This window comes from Phyllobates terribilis, unplaced genomic scaffold (assembly GCF_046119375.1).
Source record: "Phyllobates terribilis strain yellow unplaced genomic scaffold, ASM4611937v1 Scaffold_8__6_contigs__length_399053987, whole genome shotgun sequence".
NCBI lineage: Eukaryota > Metazoa > Chordata > Amphibia > Anura > Dendrobatidae > Phyllobates > Phyllobates terribilis.
The window spans coordinates 289,313,377-289,331,272 of NW_027362768.1; the positions used below are offsets into that span (position 1 = coordinate 289,313,377).

The 17,896-nt window shown below is 44.2% G+C and overlaps 1 protein-coding gene across 3 annotated transcripts in view; it reads right to left on the reverse strand.

Annotated features, from left to right (window-relative positions):
- Nucleotides 1-581: 581 nt before the first annotated feature.
- Nucleotides 582-17,896, reverse strand: part of IFT27 (intraflagellar transport 27) — a 94,699-nt gene continuing 77,384 nt past the window's right edge. The window contains exon 7 of one of the 3 annotated variants that reach the window (XM_073644369.1): nt 582-1,000. In XM_073644369.1, the coding sequence (XP_073500470.1) occupies nt 998-1,000 (3 nt within the window). In that variant the 3' untranslated portion in view covers nt 582-997. Of the gene's footprint in view, nt 1,001-16,583; nt 17,715-17,896 lie in introns of those variants that run through there. The other 2 variants (XM_073644367.1, XM_073644368.1) reach the window with 2 other exon arrangements.

The window sequence follows — 17,896 nt, forward strand, 5'->3', positions numbered from 1 at the left end:
AAATGTCTCAAATTATCGCACAAATACGGCGTTTACCTCAATTTGCTAACTTTTTACACCACAAAAGTGCCACAAATGAATTCAAACTTTCCTCCCAGTATGCATAAAAATGCAACACATTGGGCACGCATAACCACAACATGCCCAAAATAAAGCCTGAGGGACAGAGCTTTAATAATGCAATGCACCAAAACTTGCACATGTGAACATACCCCAAGGAAAAAGCCCTGTCATAGAGATCGGATGTGCAAGTCATGAGAAATTGAATGTAGAAGTCATATGCAAATAAGGCTGGAATTGCACTAGAGGCGTGTCAGTACACTGACATGCCCCCAGTGCACATCTAGTCAGATTTGCACATAGCTTCAATACTAGTTTTCTCATGACTGGGACATCGGATCTCTACAAGGCAGGTATCATACAGCCATACCACTACTACTTCCATAAGTAAAAACTTGCCGATTGGTTCTTTTTAAGTTTTGAGCCCAAGTACAACCTCAATTTCTAAAAAGTTGGGACGCCAATATAAAGAAAACGAAGAATGCAATGATTTGGATATCTCCTATGGCCATATTTTATTCACAACAGAACATTGATCACTGAACAGATGAACATTGGACATTTTTCCATTTTATTTGAAAAAAGTAACTCATTTAGAAATGGACGTCAGCAACAAATCTCAAAAATGTTAGGACTTTGCCGTATCTACAGCAGTGTATGGTTTCCTCTTCTTTTTACAATAGTCTGTAAACATCTGGGAAATGAGGAGACAATGGTTGGAGTTTAGGGAGAAGAATGTTGTCCTGTTCTTATCTGATGTAGGATTCTTGTTGCCCAACAGTCCCGGGTCTTTGCCGGATTTTTCATTGCATAATGTCTCCTTGGACGCACATCCAGATGAAATAGGTGCTGGCGTCGGCGGGCTCCTCTCTTGCACAGGCCCGGTCGCACCCGACCACGATTGTTACATTCTTGGTTTTCAGGTGTCTCATTATGGTCACTGGCAGAATAAGAATGACAGGTAGCACTTCTATACACAGCTGGTAACACAGTTTTACCAATCATAATAGGTGATATTATAGCTTCCCCTCCCTTCACAATGACCTTTGCACATGCTCAATAGAACCTTTAATACACAAAAGCTTCACGTATCCATTACCTGGTAGGTACTGCATGATATATAATATACTCGAAGTCTTTTTCATACTAAAAAGACTGTAGTGTTAATTTCGAGATGAAATTTCATTATTCATTTTCACACTAATTGTAGGTGAGAATTCTGATGTGAAGAATTTTAATCCTTGTGAACTGAACACATTTATGAATCTGCCATATTCTACAGGAATGTTCTAGCTTTGCCTGAGCCCCTTCAAGCAAAGACTTTACCTTTTATTATCAGAACACAGAAACCAAAAAACAAGAATGGACCTGAGCAATAAATTAGGAAGCAAGACAAAAATTACATGTTATGGCAGCCAACACTGGACGTCCTGTGTTTGTATGAAAATCTGTAGTTGTGTAAAGCAGCTTGCAATTTCTGTACAAGAACCAGGGCTCGGATGCTGTCTAAGGCATTAAAGGGGGACTGTCACTGGATTTTTTAAATCTAAACTAAGTACCTCCTCCAAATGCCGCAACCAGACTGATTCTGGAACTGTTTTTCTTTCTTTTCTGCGCCCCTCTGTTCTAAAGTTATGGTCCTCGATAATAAAGGTGCAAATTTTCCTTCCAACCAACCGGGCATACGCCACAGAATGTCTTGTGGGTGTGGTTGTATTTTGATTGGTCAGCATCATAAATGAAAAGGTGAAGTTCTGTTGATATACGCCCAGTTGGCTGAAAGAAAAATTTTGCTCTTGGTATCCAGGGGGCATAACTTTGCAACAGAGGGGCATAGAAGAAAAAGAAAAACTGTTCCACAATCAGTGGAGTAGCAGCAATTGGAGGATATACTTTGTTTAAATAATAAAAAAAAGCGCAAAATGTCCTCTTTTTAGGGGATCTCAGAGAAATTGGGCTTTTTCCCATTAATTCTACATACACAGGGATGGGCCAGACTGACCAGTTGTAGAAAACACAAACATCCTGAGCCAAGAAGATAAAAAGCACAATTATAGTAAAAAGATTCCAGATTCAAATGATCCTCAAGGCAAGAAAGAGTCTGCAGCCCTGAAGGCCCTAATGAGACTTGGACACAGCCATTGACTGTGCCTGGGGCGATCAGAGCAGTTGTGATATGGGTATTACTGCTAGAAAATAATTCTATAAACACCATTTACTCACTGGTCGTAATGTGGTCCCCAAAGACATGTTTCTGAGACTTATTGGTTCATGAAGTGGGAGACTCACAATAATTATAACTTTGGATGGCAGTAAGTCACCGACAGATACAACCTTTATAACATCCATAACTTTATCCTTCAATTCAGCTTTCTATTACAGGGGCTGCCTGTAATTCCGTTCTGTTCCTACTTTGTAATGGTATGTCACCCAACTTACACCAGCTACCCCCCACTTTCATTTATGACCTTGTTTACTCAGTCTTTGAGTATCCAGCATCTGGCTCAATCTAATCAGCTGATCAAGATGAGCACAGACCACTTCCCGCTGGTTCACAGCTGAATGCATTCTGTTACAAATATATTGTGGGCCAGGAGTCTGTGTCAGACTTTAGTCTGTGTCCATCACCTTAAGTGTCCATTAGCTGAAGTGTCTGAAATTTGAATTAATCCTGAATTGAACCTGAAGTGAACTAAAGGTAACTGGATACTAAATCATAGTAAACAATGTTTGTCTTTGTTTTCACTCTCACCCCCTTAATCCTTCACTTCTTACAACCACCCCTAATCCCTACACCTAGTAAGGAACTCTTCATCTCTCCCTCCATTCTCCCCACCCATCTCACCTCCTCCTCAGAGCTATTCCTCAACATACAATCCTTTGCCTCCAAACACAGACAGCCACCTCATGCCCTCTCCTGCTCCCACCTACTAACGCTTTCTCTGCTCCTCCTTACTGCCGGCGACATCTCTCCAAATTCTGTCCCTCCTCACCACATCCCTACACTCACTTCCACCTCCTACCCACGATCTATCCCAAACTCTCGTAACCCTTCTAACCTTATACCCATCCGCCCAGCCCCTGCTTCCCCAGTCCCCCTAACAGGAGCTCTATGGAACGCTCGCTCCGTCTGCAACAAACTTTCCTACATTCACGATCTCTTCATCACTAACAAGCTTTCCTTCCTCGGCATCACTGAAACCTGGCTCACCCCCTCCGACACAGCCTCTCCTGCTGCACTTTCGTATGGCGGATTCCACCTCTCCCATACCCCCCGCCCCACCGCCAAGCACGGTGGAGGAATAGGTTTCCTCCTCTCAGAAAACTGCTCCTTCACTCATATCCCACTGCCACCCTCAATTACTCTCCCCTCTTTTGAAGTGCACTGCGTGCGCATCTACTCCTCATCCAACCTCTAACTGGCTGTCATCTACCGCCCCCCAGGATCAACCACCACTTTCTTTGACCACTTCACCACTTGGCTACTTCATTTCCTCTCCGTTGACATCCCCACTATCCTCATAGGCGACTTTAACATCCCCATTGACACTTCCCTCTCAGCTGCCTCTAAGCTTCTATCCCTCACTTCCTCCTTTGGTCTTACTCAGTGGTCTTCCACACCCACCCACAAAGACAGCCACACACTGGACCTCATCTTCACCCGCCTCTGTTCCCTATCTAACCTCTCTAACTCACCTCTCCCTCTCTCTGACCACAACCTACTCACATTCTCTTCTCTCTCCTCCCCGGAGCAACAATCCCCACTCCACAAACTTGCATACCCTCGCAGAAATCTCAAACACCTTGACCTACACTCACTCTCTGAATCCCTCCTCCCTCTTACAGACATTAGTTCCTTACATGATGCAGATGTTGCTGCCACTTTATACAACACCACAACCGCTGCAGCTCTCGATTAGGTCGCCCCCCTCACACATTCCAAGGCTCGCACAATCAACAGACAACCCTGGCACACCAGCCTAACTAAAGAACTGCGACGGGCCTCCAGGGTTGCTGAGCGTAGATGGAAAAGGTCCCACTCCCATGAGCACTTCATCGCATTCAAACAGTCCCTCACTACCTTCAAGTCCACACTCACTGCAGCAAAACAAACATACTTCACATTTCTCATATCCTCCCTGTCTCACAACCCCAAACAACTATTCAACACCTTCAATTCTCTCCTCCGTCCCCCAGTGCCTCCTCCCTCTCCTCTTATTTCAGCCGAAGACTTTGCCTCATTCTTCAAGCAGAAGATTGACACCATCAGACAAAGCTTTTGCCTAAAGCCCCCACAGCCCCTCCCCACACCTACTCAACCCTCTTCCTCCAAAACCACCTTCTCCACCATTTCTGAAGATCAGCTTTCCTCCTTACTCTCCAAATCGCACCTCACCACCTGTAAACTTGACCCAATCCCGTCCCACCTCATCCCAAACCTTACCACTATCTTCATCCCAGCCCTAGCCCACCTCTTCAACCTGTCACTAACAACTGGTGTCTTCCCCTCATGCTTCAAACATGCCTCAATCACACCCATCCTCAAAAAGCCCTCCCTTGACCCATCCTCTGTGTCTAGCTATCGCCCCATATCACTTCTCCCCTATGCCTCAAAACTACTGGAACAACACGTCCATTCTGAACTGTCCTCCCACCTCTCCTCCTGCTCCCTCTTTGACCGCCTACAATCTGGTTTCCGACCGCACCATTCTACTGAAACTGCACTGACTAAAGTCACCAACGACCTACTAACCGCCAAATCTAAGCGACACTACTCTGTCCTCCTCCTCCTAGACCTGTCATCTGCCTTTGACACAGTGGACCATTCCCTCTTACTACAGACTCTCTCATCTATCGGCATCACAGACTTGGCCCTATCCTGGATCTCCTCATACCTAACAGACCGGACATTCAGTGTCTCCCACTCACACACCACCTCCTCATCTCGCCCCCTATCTGTCGGTGTCCCCCAAGGTTCAGTTCTAGGAGCGCTGCTCTTCTCCATCTACACCTTCGGCCTGGGACCGCTCATAGAGTCTCACGGCTTTCATTATCACCTCTATGCTGAGGACACACAGATCTACCTCTCTGGACCCGATATCACCTCCTTACTAACCAAAATCCCACAATGTCTGTCTGCTATTTCATCCTTCTTCTCTGCCAGATTTCTAAAACTTAACATGGACAAAACAGAATTCATCATCTTTCCGCCATCTCATTCAACCCCCCCAACTGACCTATCTATCAATGTCAATGGCTGCCCACTCTCCCCAGTCCCTCAAGCTCGCTGCCTTGGGGTAACCCTGGACTCTGAACTCTCCTTCAAACCACATATCCAAGCCCTTTCCACTTCCTGCCGACTCCAACTCAAAAATATCTCCCGGATCCGCACATTCCTCAACCATGAATCTGCAAAAACACTAGTGCACGCCCTCATCATCTCCCGCCTTCACTACTGCAACCTCCTGCTCTGTGGCCTCCCCTCTAACACTTTCGCACCCCTCCAATCTATCCTAAACTCTGCTGCTCGACTAATCAACCTGTCCCCCCGCTATTCCCCGGCCTCTCCTCTCTGTCAATCTCTTCACTGGCTCCCCATTGCTCAGAGACTCCAGTTCAAAACCCTAACCATGACATACAAAGCCATTCACAACCTGTCTCCTCCATATATCTCTGACCTAGTCTCCCGTTACATACCCGCACGCAACCTCCGATCCTCACAAGATTACCTTCTCTACTCCCCTCTTATCTCCTCCTCCCACAATCGCATACAAGATTTCTCCCGTGCTTCCCCCCTACTCTGGAACTCTCTACCCCAACGTATCAGACTCTTGCCTACCATGGAAACCTTCAAAAGGAACCTGAAGACCCACCTCTTCCGAAAAGCCTACAACCTGCAGTAACCACCGCTCCACCATACCGCTGCACGACCAGTTCTAACCTCACCTACTGTATCCTCACCCATCCCTCGTAGATTGTGAGCCCTCGCGGGCAGGGTCCTCGCTCCTCCTGTACCAGTCGCTGTCACATTGTGTTCAAGATTATTGTAATTGTTCTTGTATTATACCCCTTTTTCACATGTAAAGCGCCATGGAATAAATGGCGCTATAATAATAAATAATAATAATTTTTACATTGATGGCCTTTAGTTAGGATAGGTCATCAATATCTGACCTGTGGGAGTGTGACACCTGGCACCCTTGCTGATGAGCTGGTCCCAGTGCCAGCTGGAAGTGCTTAGTTGGGGAGCTGCACAGCTTCGTCAACTGTATAGTGGTCGCGATTGGGTACTGCACATTCACCCCCTATTGATTTGAAAACACCCCAGGAAAAGCTCATCTATGGGGGTACCAAGTGTTGCACCCTCAATGATCAGGTATTGATGATCTATCTTAAAAGTCGTATGTCAATAGTCAATGTAAAAATGTAAAATGTCAATGTAATGTCAAAAGTCAATGTAAAAGTCCTGTACAACTCCTATTTTATTATTATTATTATTATCATTTATATAGCACCATTGATTCCATGGTGCTGTACATGAGAAGGGGTTAATACCAAATACAGATATCACTTACAGTAAACAAACTAACAATGATAGACTGGTACGGAGGGAAGAGGACCCTGGCCTTGTGATCTTACATTCTACTGGAATGGGGAAGGAGACAGTAGGTTGAGGGGTTGCAGTAGCTCCGGTATTGTTGAGGTGGCAGAAAGCAAGGTCATGGCAGGCTGTACACTTGTTTGAAGAGATGGGTTTTCAGGTTCCGTCTGAAGGATCCAAGTGTGATAATCGGACGTGTTGAGGCACAGAATTCCATAGGATGGGGGACATTCGGGAGAAAGTTTGAAGGCGACTGCATGAGGAATGAATAAGTGTGGAGGAGAGAAGGAGGTCTTGGGAGGATCTGAGATTACGTGAGGGAATATATCGGGAGATTAGTTCAGAGATATACGAAGGAGAGAGGTTATGGATTTCTTCGTAGGTCAGTGTTAGTAGTTTGAACTGAATACGCTGGGCAATTGGGAGCCAGTGAAGGGATTTGCAAAAGGGGTAGCAGAGGAGTAACGAGGCGAGAGATGGACCAGTCACGCAACAGAATTAAGGATGGACTGGAGGGGTGTGAGAGTGCTAGCAGGTAGGCCACAAAGGAGGATGTTGCAGTAGTCGAGATGGGAGATGATGAGGACATGCACAAGCAGTTTAGTAGATTGAGGGTTGAGGAAAGGACGGATTCTGGAAATATTTTTGAGCTGGAGGAGACAGGAGGTGGCGAGAGCTTGGGTGTCAGGTTTGAAGGACAGGGCAGAGTCAAGGGTTACTCCGAGGCAGCGGATTGTCGGTACAGGGGAAAGAGTAAAGTCATTTATTGTGATAGAAAGATCAGGTGGGAAAGATATGCGAGATGGGGGAAAGATGATGTCCAGTTTTGTCCACATTGAGCTTGAGGAAGCGGGAGGAGAAGAAGGAGGATATGGCTTCTAGACATGCTGGAATTCTGGACAGCAGAGAAGTGACATCTGGGCCAGAGAGGTAGATCTTGGTGTCATCAGCGTACAGATGGTACTGGAAGCCATGGGATTTTATGAGCTGTCACAGGCCAAGGGTATAGATTGAGAAGAGTAGGGGTCCTAGGACAGAGCTTGAGGGACTCCAACAGAGAGGGGGTGGGGTGAGGAGGTAGTGTGGAAGTGGGAGATGCTAAATGTGTGGTTAGAAAGGTATGAGGAGATCCAGGATAGGGCAAAGTCTTTGACGCCAAAGGAAGAGAGGATCTGTAACAGGAGGCAGTGGTCAACTGTATCGAAAGCAGAGGACAGGTCAAGAAGAAGGAGTACATAGAATTGTCTGTTAGCTTTGGCTGTAATTAAGTCATTGGTGATTTTGGTAAGGGCAGTTTCGGTGGAATGGTGGGGGCGGAAGCTGGATTGTCGGTTGTCGAAGAGAGAGTTAGATGAGAAGTGGGAGGAAAGTTCAGTGTGAACTTGTTGCTCAAGGAGTTTGGAGGCAAATGGGAGCAGCGATATGGGGGGGTAGCTGGACAAGGCGGTTGGGTCGAGGGATGGCCTTTTGAGGATGGGCGTGATTGTGGCATGTTTGAAGGCAGCGGGGAAAGTACCAGAAGATAGTGATAGGTTGAAGAAATGGCTTAGGGATGGGATGAGTGTGGAGGTGAGGTTGGGGAGGTGGGATGGGGTAGAGTGCACAAGTGGTGAGATGTGATTTGGAGAGGAGACGAGTAAGGTCTCTTTCCGTGATGTTGGTGAGAGGTTATGGGGGTAGGGCAATGGTGTGGAAAACAAAGGGGTTGTGGTGGTCGGACATTAAAGACTTGCCATGTTTGGTCAATCTTGTTTTTGACGTGTGTGGCAAACTCCTCAGCAGAGATGATGGAGGTCGAAGGCGGCAGTGGAGGGCGGAGGAGAGAGTTAAAAGTGTTGAATAGCTGTTTGGGGTTGTAGGATAGGGAAGATATGAGGGTTGTGAAGTAGGCTTGTACCAATTAGCCTTCAATGATCTCTTTCGTTCCTCCCGGCTTCAAGACAGTTTTCCAAACAATCTGGGATTGGGGTTTTGTTTAACACTCGAATCAATCCAGACAAAGGGACACAAAAAAATGGAGCTGTATCAAATATATGCAACAAAATGATGCGTCATGTAGAAAGCAACTTACCAAAATGGGCATTAAACATTTGATAAGATCTTGATGATATCATTGGTTCCCTAATGTCTTCAGACTAGGCAACCCCAAATTAGAGGCCGGCTATCAGTCAGTGCCGGGGGTGGGGTTACAGCCGCCGCTCTCTATACACAGAGCGGTGACTGAACAAGCACAGGCACCACCACCGTGTCTGAATCCTGAACGCTGCCGGGAGGATTAAAGTTAATTTCCTCCCGGCAGCGGGACTCTCAGTGCTGGCCCAGGCAGGTTCAGAATGCTCACACCCACATCTGCAGGTTAATAGTGTTTTTTTTCACATGACAGGTTCCCTTTAACAACATATAAAGCAAAAGTTCAGACAGTCTACCTGCTGCAGTTAAAGAAAAAAAAACAGATGAGAAACGTGGGAGAAAAACAGTCCCTTTTCCACAGATGTAAAAACGGAAATGGATGAGTGAATGTAGCCTCATTTTAGGTGTGAAAAAAAAAAATCTGATTAATATTTCTCAGTGTTTTAGATCAGTGATTTCCTTGTATGCAAAAATAAAAATAAAAATTCCAAAGCTTCTCCTCTCCATTGCAATGTTAAAAACAGACAGCACATGGATTACATATGGGTGGCGTCTGTGCGCGTGATTTTCACAAACCTATACATTGTATGGGTGATTCTCATCTGCAATTCTGATTAAAAACATGTTGCTGTGATTTTTTTTGCGAACACTAGGTCCATAAAAAACATGGACATGTGAGCACTATAACTAGTACACGAAAAATCCGCACGTGAAAAACGGGAGTCTGAAGACGAAGAGCTTTTGCCACTTTAGCTACTGTAATTCCTCTTGTATTTGAACCAAAAAGCAAAAGGAAACTGCAGAAATAAACCAGGGAGCTCTAAGTATTACAAATATTATGTACTACTTTACTCAAACATTGTGGATTTGGAGTTTCGAAGCTTTTACCATTGTGCGGTGCAAGAAAACCCGCCCATGTCAGGAGGATCATTTTTGCAGTACCGCTCACCCTGCTATACACTCGGCATTTAACATATTTTCTCTTTTATCCCTCGCTAATGTAACGTTGTTGCCATTAATTAGACAGAACGCAACAAAGGAATCCCACTGTACAAAAACAATTTAATGCTGGCAGGTGGAGAAGTTTCAGAGGCAGTCATAATAACGATGTTGAGGTTTGTGAATATGGAGGAGAATTATGGGGGTTGCTAAGGAAAATGATTCAAGGTTTCACTGAGAACATTTGCTAACATTTGAAATGATGTTACATGATCTGTGTGGGATTAACAAGAAAGATCAGAATTTTGAGGAGGCTTGTAATTTGTGAATGAAACCTTGTGGGAATGAAAGGATCTTCATAAACATTCTAGACAAAGAAGTAAGGGTGACCATGGTGTGGGGGTGTATCACATATTTGGATGCCCAAGGGGGAGGGGGGAGTCATGGATAGAAGTTCTGATTTCCTGAAATGTAGAGTTCAGTTAAACTGAGGTTTTTTGTGTTTTTTTTTTTCTTCAGGCAAAAACAAAATGTAGAATTGTTTACTTAATGGAGCCCCTGACTAAGTAAAAAATCTTCAGCATCATGAACTCATTGGGTCAGTGTCAATGCCTTGTCATATTACTTTTCAGAATGAATGGTTGTAATAAAGTTTGGGGGGGGGGGGTGAGAGGGGACAGCTTGAGAAATCACACCCTTCCCTATTAAGTAGGGAACCTGTTGTTGAATCCCACATCAAAAGAGTACAAAAATGAATCAAACAAATGAACACTTTGTTCCCTCCATGTTCATATTTTAAAAGACCAAACTGACTGAATGGAGTGTTTGAAACCCTTCTATATATTCATGGGTCTCCAACAAGTTGTAGGGTGTCCTGCTACTGAACCTTCTTTATTCAACTATCCAACAAATATGTATTTCCCTGTAAAATAAATATATTACATAAATATTTCATACATAGAAATCAGTAACTGATGGTTGTGATGGTCAAGATTCCAACTGCCGGAGTCTGACGATGGACTCATTCTTCTTGAGTTTTAGAAAGTTCTTCTCCTGCCTCCACCGAAACTGGTAGAGAATGGAGAGAGACAGGACAGCCGAAGAGGCAAGAGCAGGGGCCCCATGAAGATCTAAGGTGAAAACAGAGAGCAGTATAGACCGAGACTGAACCAACAATCTATGATCTCGTTGCATTTTTAATTCCGGCTTAATCCCATCCTTGGCCATGTGGAAACGTCCTATATTCATTGCCTAGTACGATTTGAATAAATCAGAAGTTGTTAGATGATTCACTATACAGGGAGAGACAGGGGGCATTGCTATTAGTGTCTTCATCATGTATAGACACATACATCTAGAGACACAGTACTATCTGTACCCGCATAGAGATGTAGAGACACAGTACTATCTGTACCAACATTATGCATAGGCACAGAGATGTAGAGACACAGTACTATCTGTACCAACATCATGCATAGGCACAGAGATGTAGAGACAAAGTACTATCTGTACCAACATCATGCATAGGCACAGAGATGTAGAGACACAGTACTATCTGTACCAACATCATGCATAGGCACAGAGATGTAGAGACACAGTACTATCTGTACCAACACCATGCATAGGCACAGAGATGTAGAGACACAGTACTATCTGTACCAACACCATGCATAGGCACAGAGATGTAGAGACACAGTACTATCTGTACCAACATCATGCATAGGCACAGAGATGTAAAGACACAGTACTATCTGTACCAACATCATGTACCGGCATAGAGATGTAGAGACACAGTACTATCTGTACCAATATCATGCATAGGCACAGAGATGTAAAGACACAGTACTATCTGTACCAACACCATGCATAGGCATAGAGATCTAGAGACACAGTACTATCTGTATCTACAGCATGCACAGGCACAGAGATCTGGAGAGACAGTACTATCTGTACCTAGCATAGCATAAAGATGTAATACTTAAGATATAATACTAACCTCACCAATCTCCCACTGCTCTTGATGGTCACTCTCAATATATAGGAAAAGATCACTCAGCCAATCATTGTCTGAGACTGTATGAAAGAGTCAAAGGATGAACATGATTTACTACCACAGAGGTATCTCAAACAAGTGATGAAGGGAAGTCCATTCCAGGTTGAAAAATTAGGTTCTTTACATCTGGTACCAGGACATTCGGGAATTGGTGCTATCCAGCAGAAAATGACATTATTTGCACTAAAATCTACTAAAGGCTCAGAAAAGTTGTGGGAATGCTCATTTATGATGTATAACTGCCTAATATTCCACTTTCATATTCTAACCTAGAAAAGCCCAATTTTGTTTGTACACTTGTCCAAGCTTGTATAATCCGTAGGGTGTCCATGTTTCATCCTACTCTTCTCTGCTACAGTCTATCAGGTAGGAGCAGACGTGTTCAGCTATTTTTCTATCTCAGTGCATAAGATTCTTCTGAATAACAGTGTGAGCTGGATGATGATGGTCTTGGAATAGACTACCGAGTCAATTTTGACTATAAATGGTTGGATGGACTATTTTTGGGAACTGACAATTGGGCCATGATTAGTATTTTTTTTATAAGAAATATGATAATTATTCCTGTAGAATATCTATTTGATGTTTCAGAGTTGCCGTTAATAATTTCGTAATATTGCAGTGAAAGTTTATTTCTCACCAACCGGCAGAGATCTGACTGTGTGAGGTCTACTGCTGACAGGGCAGGTTTTAGGGATAGTCTGTTCTTGACACCTCTGTTTTCATATGCCCTAGTAAGACATATAGACATTATAGAAGAAGATTCCCAAATTGAGACCCCCTTTATGAGCCAGAGTGAACATCTGTAGTAGCTCGGGTGGAACCCGGTCTATCCATTCATTACATGGTCTACCGTCAATTTGTCGAAACTGCAGGAGAAATATAAGGTTATGTTGCATCTTCTCAAGTCATAGACAGCATAGTGAGGTAACAGTCCAAGGTCAAAATACCAGGAGGATAGCGGATCAGAGCAAAGGGGTTAAACAGACGGATGGTCAGAACGAAGTCCAAGGTCAGGCAACAAAAGATTATAAAGCAAAACACTAGGCACAGAGAAAACCAAACACACTTTGGTTTTCTATGTCTTGCAGAGGTCTGGGACTAACAGCCTAGTTAGGAAGCAAGGCAATGAACCTAGTACAATGAACAGCAGGAAACAGCCCAGCACATGCCAGTCTCAGATTGGACAGCCGAGCTGTCAATCAAAACACCGACAGCTCAGAACACACCTGAACCAGACTGGACACTGAGCTGTCAATTAAAGTACTGACAGCTTCAGCACACCCCTGCACCAGACTGGACACTGAGCTGTCAATTAAAGTACTGACAGCTTCAGCACACCCCTGCACCAGACTGGATACTGAGCTGTCAATAAAAGTACTGACAGCTCAGCATGCCCCTGCACCAGACTGGATACTGAGCTGTCAATAAAAGTACTGACAGCTCAGCATGCCCCTGCACCAGACTGGATACTGAGCTGTCAATAAAAGTACTGACAACTCAGCACGCCCCTGCACCAGACTGGATACTGAGCTGTCAATAAAAGTACTGACAGCTCAGCACGCCCCTGCACCAGACTGGATACTGAGCTGTCAATAAAAGTACTGACAGCTCAGCACGCCCCTGCACCAGACTGGATACTGAGCTGTCAATAAAAGTACTGACAGCTCAGCACGCCCCTGCACCAGACTGGATACTGAGCTGTCAATAAAAGTACTGACAACTCAGCACACCCCTGCACCAGACTGGACACTGAGCTGTCAATTAAAGTACTGACAGCTTCAGCACACCCCTGCACCAGACTGGATACTGAGCTGTCAATAAAAGTACTGACAGCTCAGCATGCCCCTGCACCAGACTGGATACTGAGCTGTCAATAAAAGTACTGACAGCTCAGCACGCCCCTGCACCAGACTGGATACTGAGCTGTCAATAAAAGTACTGACAACTCAGCACGCCCCTGCACCAGACTGGATACTGAGCTGTCAATAAAAGTACTGACAACTCAGCACGCCCCTGCACCAGACTGGATACTGAGCTGTCAATAAAAGTACTGACAGCTCAGCACGCCCCTGCACCAGACTGGATACTGAGCTGTCAATAAAAGTACTGACAGCTCAGCATGCCCCTGCACCAGACTGGATACTGAGCTGTCAATAAAAGTACTGACAGCTCAGCATGCCCCTGCTCCAGACTGGATACTGAGCTGTCAATAAAAGTACTGACCGCTCAGCACGCCCCTGCACCAGACTGGATACTGAGCTGTCAATAAAAGTACTGACAGCTCAGCACGCCCCTGCACCAGACTGGATACTGAGCTGTCAATAAAAGTACTGACCGCTCAGCACGCCCCTGCACCAGACTGGATACTGAGCTGTCAATAAAAGTACTGACAACTCAGCATGCCCCTGCACCAGACTGGATACTGAGCTGTCAAAGTACTGAAAGCTTCAGCATGCCCCTGCACCAGATTGGACGGCTGAGCCATCAGTAACTGCATCCCAAACACACTGAGGGGTGGAATCGTGACAATAATATTCTTTTTTGTAACTTTGTTTGGCACGGTAATGGTAATAACTTTTGTGAGAACATAACTTTTGTGAGAACATAAGAAAAATAAATACATAAATATAACCAAATGTCCTATACCAAAATTGTGATAGTCTTTTCTGGTTGCCGATGTAGAAAGTATAAAATGTGTAAATACAAAATATACAGGATATAAAAAAACATTTGGTAAATATCCCCTGAATGTGAAGAAACTATTTGTACTAGCTCACATGTAAATTTTTGATTTTTTACATCTAATAAAGCCAGCCGCATACACACATAGCATTCATTATTGGTATATATAGGATTCTCGCAGATTATAGGTCTTCTAAGCGTCACTATCTTTTTTTTCTATATTCTATTCTCTCAACCATTTTCTTCCATCCCCTCCCCCAGAAGACCCTCACTCTCTGCTCCCCAGGATGAATGGGACTTGTCAGGAAACAATTCCAGGAGGTTCTGGCTGAGAAAGCCGCAACCTAATATCAGGAACCCGGTATGCATCCTAATTAATGTATGTCACAGTGACTGTATTAGGGGCATAGCATGATGCTGGAGAGAGATGGGGTGGTCTTACTGCAACCATGGAACGGCACCCTGTGTCAACATGTGCAACATGTAAAACATCATATAACATGAATGCAAAAAAAAGAAATAAAAAGTGGTGACCATATGACCTCCTGAAAAATCCAACTTTTCCAACATTGATAAACCCACCCATCAGACATTGATGGCCAACAATGGCTTTAATAGGACAATCCTTTGAAGGAAAAATGTAGCCAAGTCAAAAAGCCAATACTCCTTGTATCGAGTGATATCTGGGTGACACAGTAGCTAGCAATTTTATCAGCAGCTTTTTGACCAGTGCAGCTATTTTGCTTTCTCTCCCAGGAAAGCAGATTCTTCCAACACACCAAAGGCATATATACATGTTAAGTGGCTTCCTATGAAATTGACCTTAGAGTGTGTGCACTTGACATCAGATAATTAGATTGTGGGCCCCGGTGTGGATAGGGGCTGCAGTAAGTGCCTTCTCTGTACCGAGATGTAAAATATCATTCACAACTCCGCCAACGGGAAATAAGAGGAACAATGGCCAAGTCTGATCACACCTTGTAACATGGCTTTCTTCCTGGCTAGTAAGTGGTTGTCCCTGCTGTCCCAATGGCAAACATAGCAGGGAAGCTTGGTGCCACCGCTTGGAGAGCCATCACTAATGGTAACATTTTGAGGTCTCCCATAAACTCCGTTCAGTAATTTTACTTCCTGTTTTTCCCCTGATATTATGGGAATAAAAAGGTTCAAACTCGCCTGTTTTGTCATAAAAAATAGGGACATTTTAAAACATCACTGCCCTGGTCACAAAAGCAAAGTTTGTGTGGAGTTTGTTCAAGTCTATGGGTGCGTGGAAAACATTGGACTGCACTTGGATGACATCGGAGTGCAGTTGGATTTCCGCGGACTCACAGAATGGAGAAGATTGAGAAATTTTGTTCTCCATCTTCTCCTGACAGTGTGCTATGGTTCTCTCATCCGAGAGAATCGGATCACACTAAGTTGACACCCTGATCAAACTCAGATCAGAATGTCATTAACATGATCAATCAGATTCTCTCGGAAGAGAGAATCAACGCTCATATGACCCTGGCCTAAAGCATACATAGCTAGACCAATGCAGCCAGTGTCTGATTCATGCTGCCGGTGATTTCAGCAGGGTGAATCTAAATGACCTGTTCCCTTTAACCGCTAGCAGAACAGAAGGTATTTCGGTTGCTCAATCTCATCATTCATCCTTAGTACTGGCAGATTATCCTGTTAGCCCCCTTCACATGTCCGTGTTTGCAGTACGTGTGGCATTAGTTTTTTCACAGCTGCCACATGTACCCATTATAACCTATACTGCTGGTGCCCATGTCTGTTTTTTACCGGCAGCACAGATGACAAGGGCCAATGCAAGTCTATGGCTTGCTCCATTCGCGACAAGGAGAACGAGATCTCGCAATCCCCACTCTAGTGATCATGGAGGTATCAGCTGTAGGACCCCCGGCATTCAGACATTTATCACCTCTACTGTGATTAGCTGGTATAATTTGTTTCCTTACAAGTTTATACTTTACTAACTAGAAAAGTATTCATAGATAAGCAACCATCATGGCTTCTTCTCACACATTTCACTTCTGTAAACCTCTTGATACAGTCACATATGCATAAGTAAACCTCTCATTATAAGGAAAAGCTTGTATAAATCTTTATTTTTGTTTAGAAACAGATATATGTAGAGTGGTAAAACACATACAAATAGATGCAAGAAATAATCACCTTAAACATCACAATAAGGCAGAAGTCCTACTTATTTCATCCACACATTGGGGCAGATTTACTAAGCTACATGCAGCAGAAATCTGGCTTCTGTTAGTAGGATCTACCCTCCTAAGCCATCTATATGGACATGTAGGTCATAGGAAGCTGAATAAAATGATACCTTGATATCTGCAATCCAATGTCTTAATCGAAAATAATTCACAATCTTCTTAATATGTAAATTAGCGTTAAGATGTATATGACCTACCTGCCCATATAGACGGCTTAGGAGGGTTCATCCTACTGACAGATTCCCTTTAAAAGCAGTTGTCCAGTTAAAATAAGGCAAGAGGTGATAACTTGCTGATCGGTAGTTGTCCCACTGCTTGGGAATGTGGAATTTTTATCACTGGCAGATAATTTTAATCCCTGTTACAATATGGCGCAGCAAGTTGGACGCTCGACCGCCACACCATTCATTCTTTATGGGACTATCGTAAATAGCCAAGTGCACGGTGGCCCCACAGGGAACAAATAGAGCGGCGGAGAATGAGCACTGCTGTGCTGTTCAAACCGGGATAAAAGTTTCCTGTCCTGCAGATCAGTGCAAGTCCCAGTGGCGGGACACCCACCGATCAGCAAGTTGTCACCTATCACGGTGTTTTAACCCCTTTAATTTGCACCAAAAAAAACTACAATTGTCTTCCATGCCTTTCAACACATTTATTATGTGTTAAAATTATTATTTTTTTGCCATATTGGACAAGGAGTCTATCAGAAAGTCGAGTGGGTTCGTGGACGAAATTGCAATCCCGTGTCTAGTTTAGGTTTGCACTGTGTCACAGTTAGAAAACTTTAATAAATCAGCCCCATTGACTTTGACTCATTATCTCCACAGCCGACATTTGCTGCAATCAGTGACTTTGCCAACAAGGACTTTACAGAAGACTTTTGAAGGTTTCTACTCTTTCTTGGTAGAGATGATGGAATGTCTTGGCCAAGGCTCGAAATGGTTGATCAAAGTTCTCCAGCTCCTTCTGGAATAAAGATATTGTGTGATGTAAGGCGTCAGCACAGCGTCTACAGGGACAGAAGATCTAGTACAGACATCAATCCCGTAATCCTGTGAAGTTGCGCGGGCATTGTACAGATATCTACGGTATTTCTATCTTGTGAATCCAAAGGCTCTGCACTGTACACAGGAATATCTGTCAATCACTACATCTGTGGGGGAAAGATCCCGGACTCCCAGGCTTACTCTA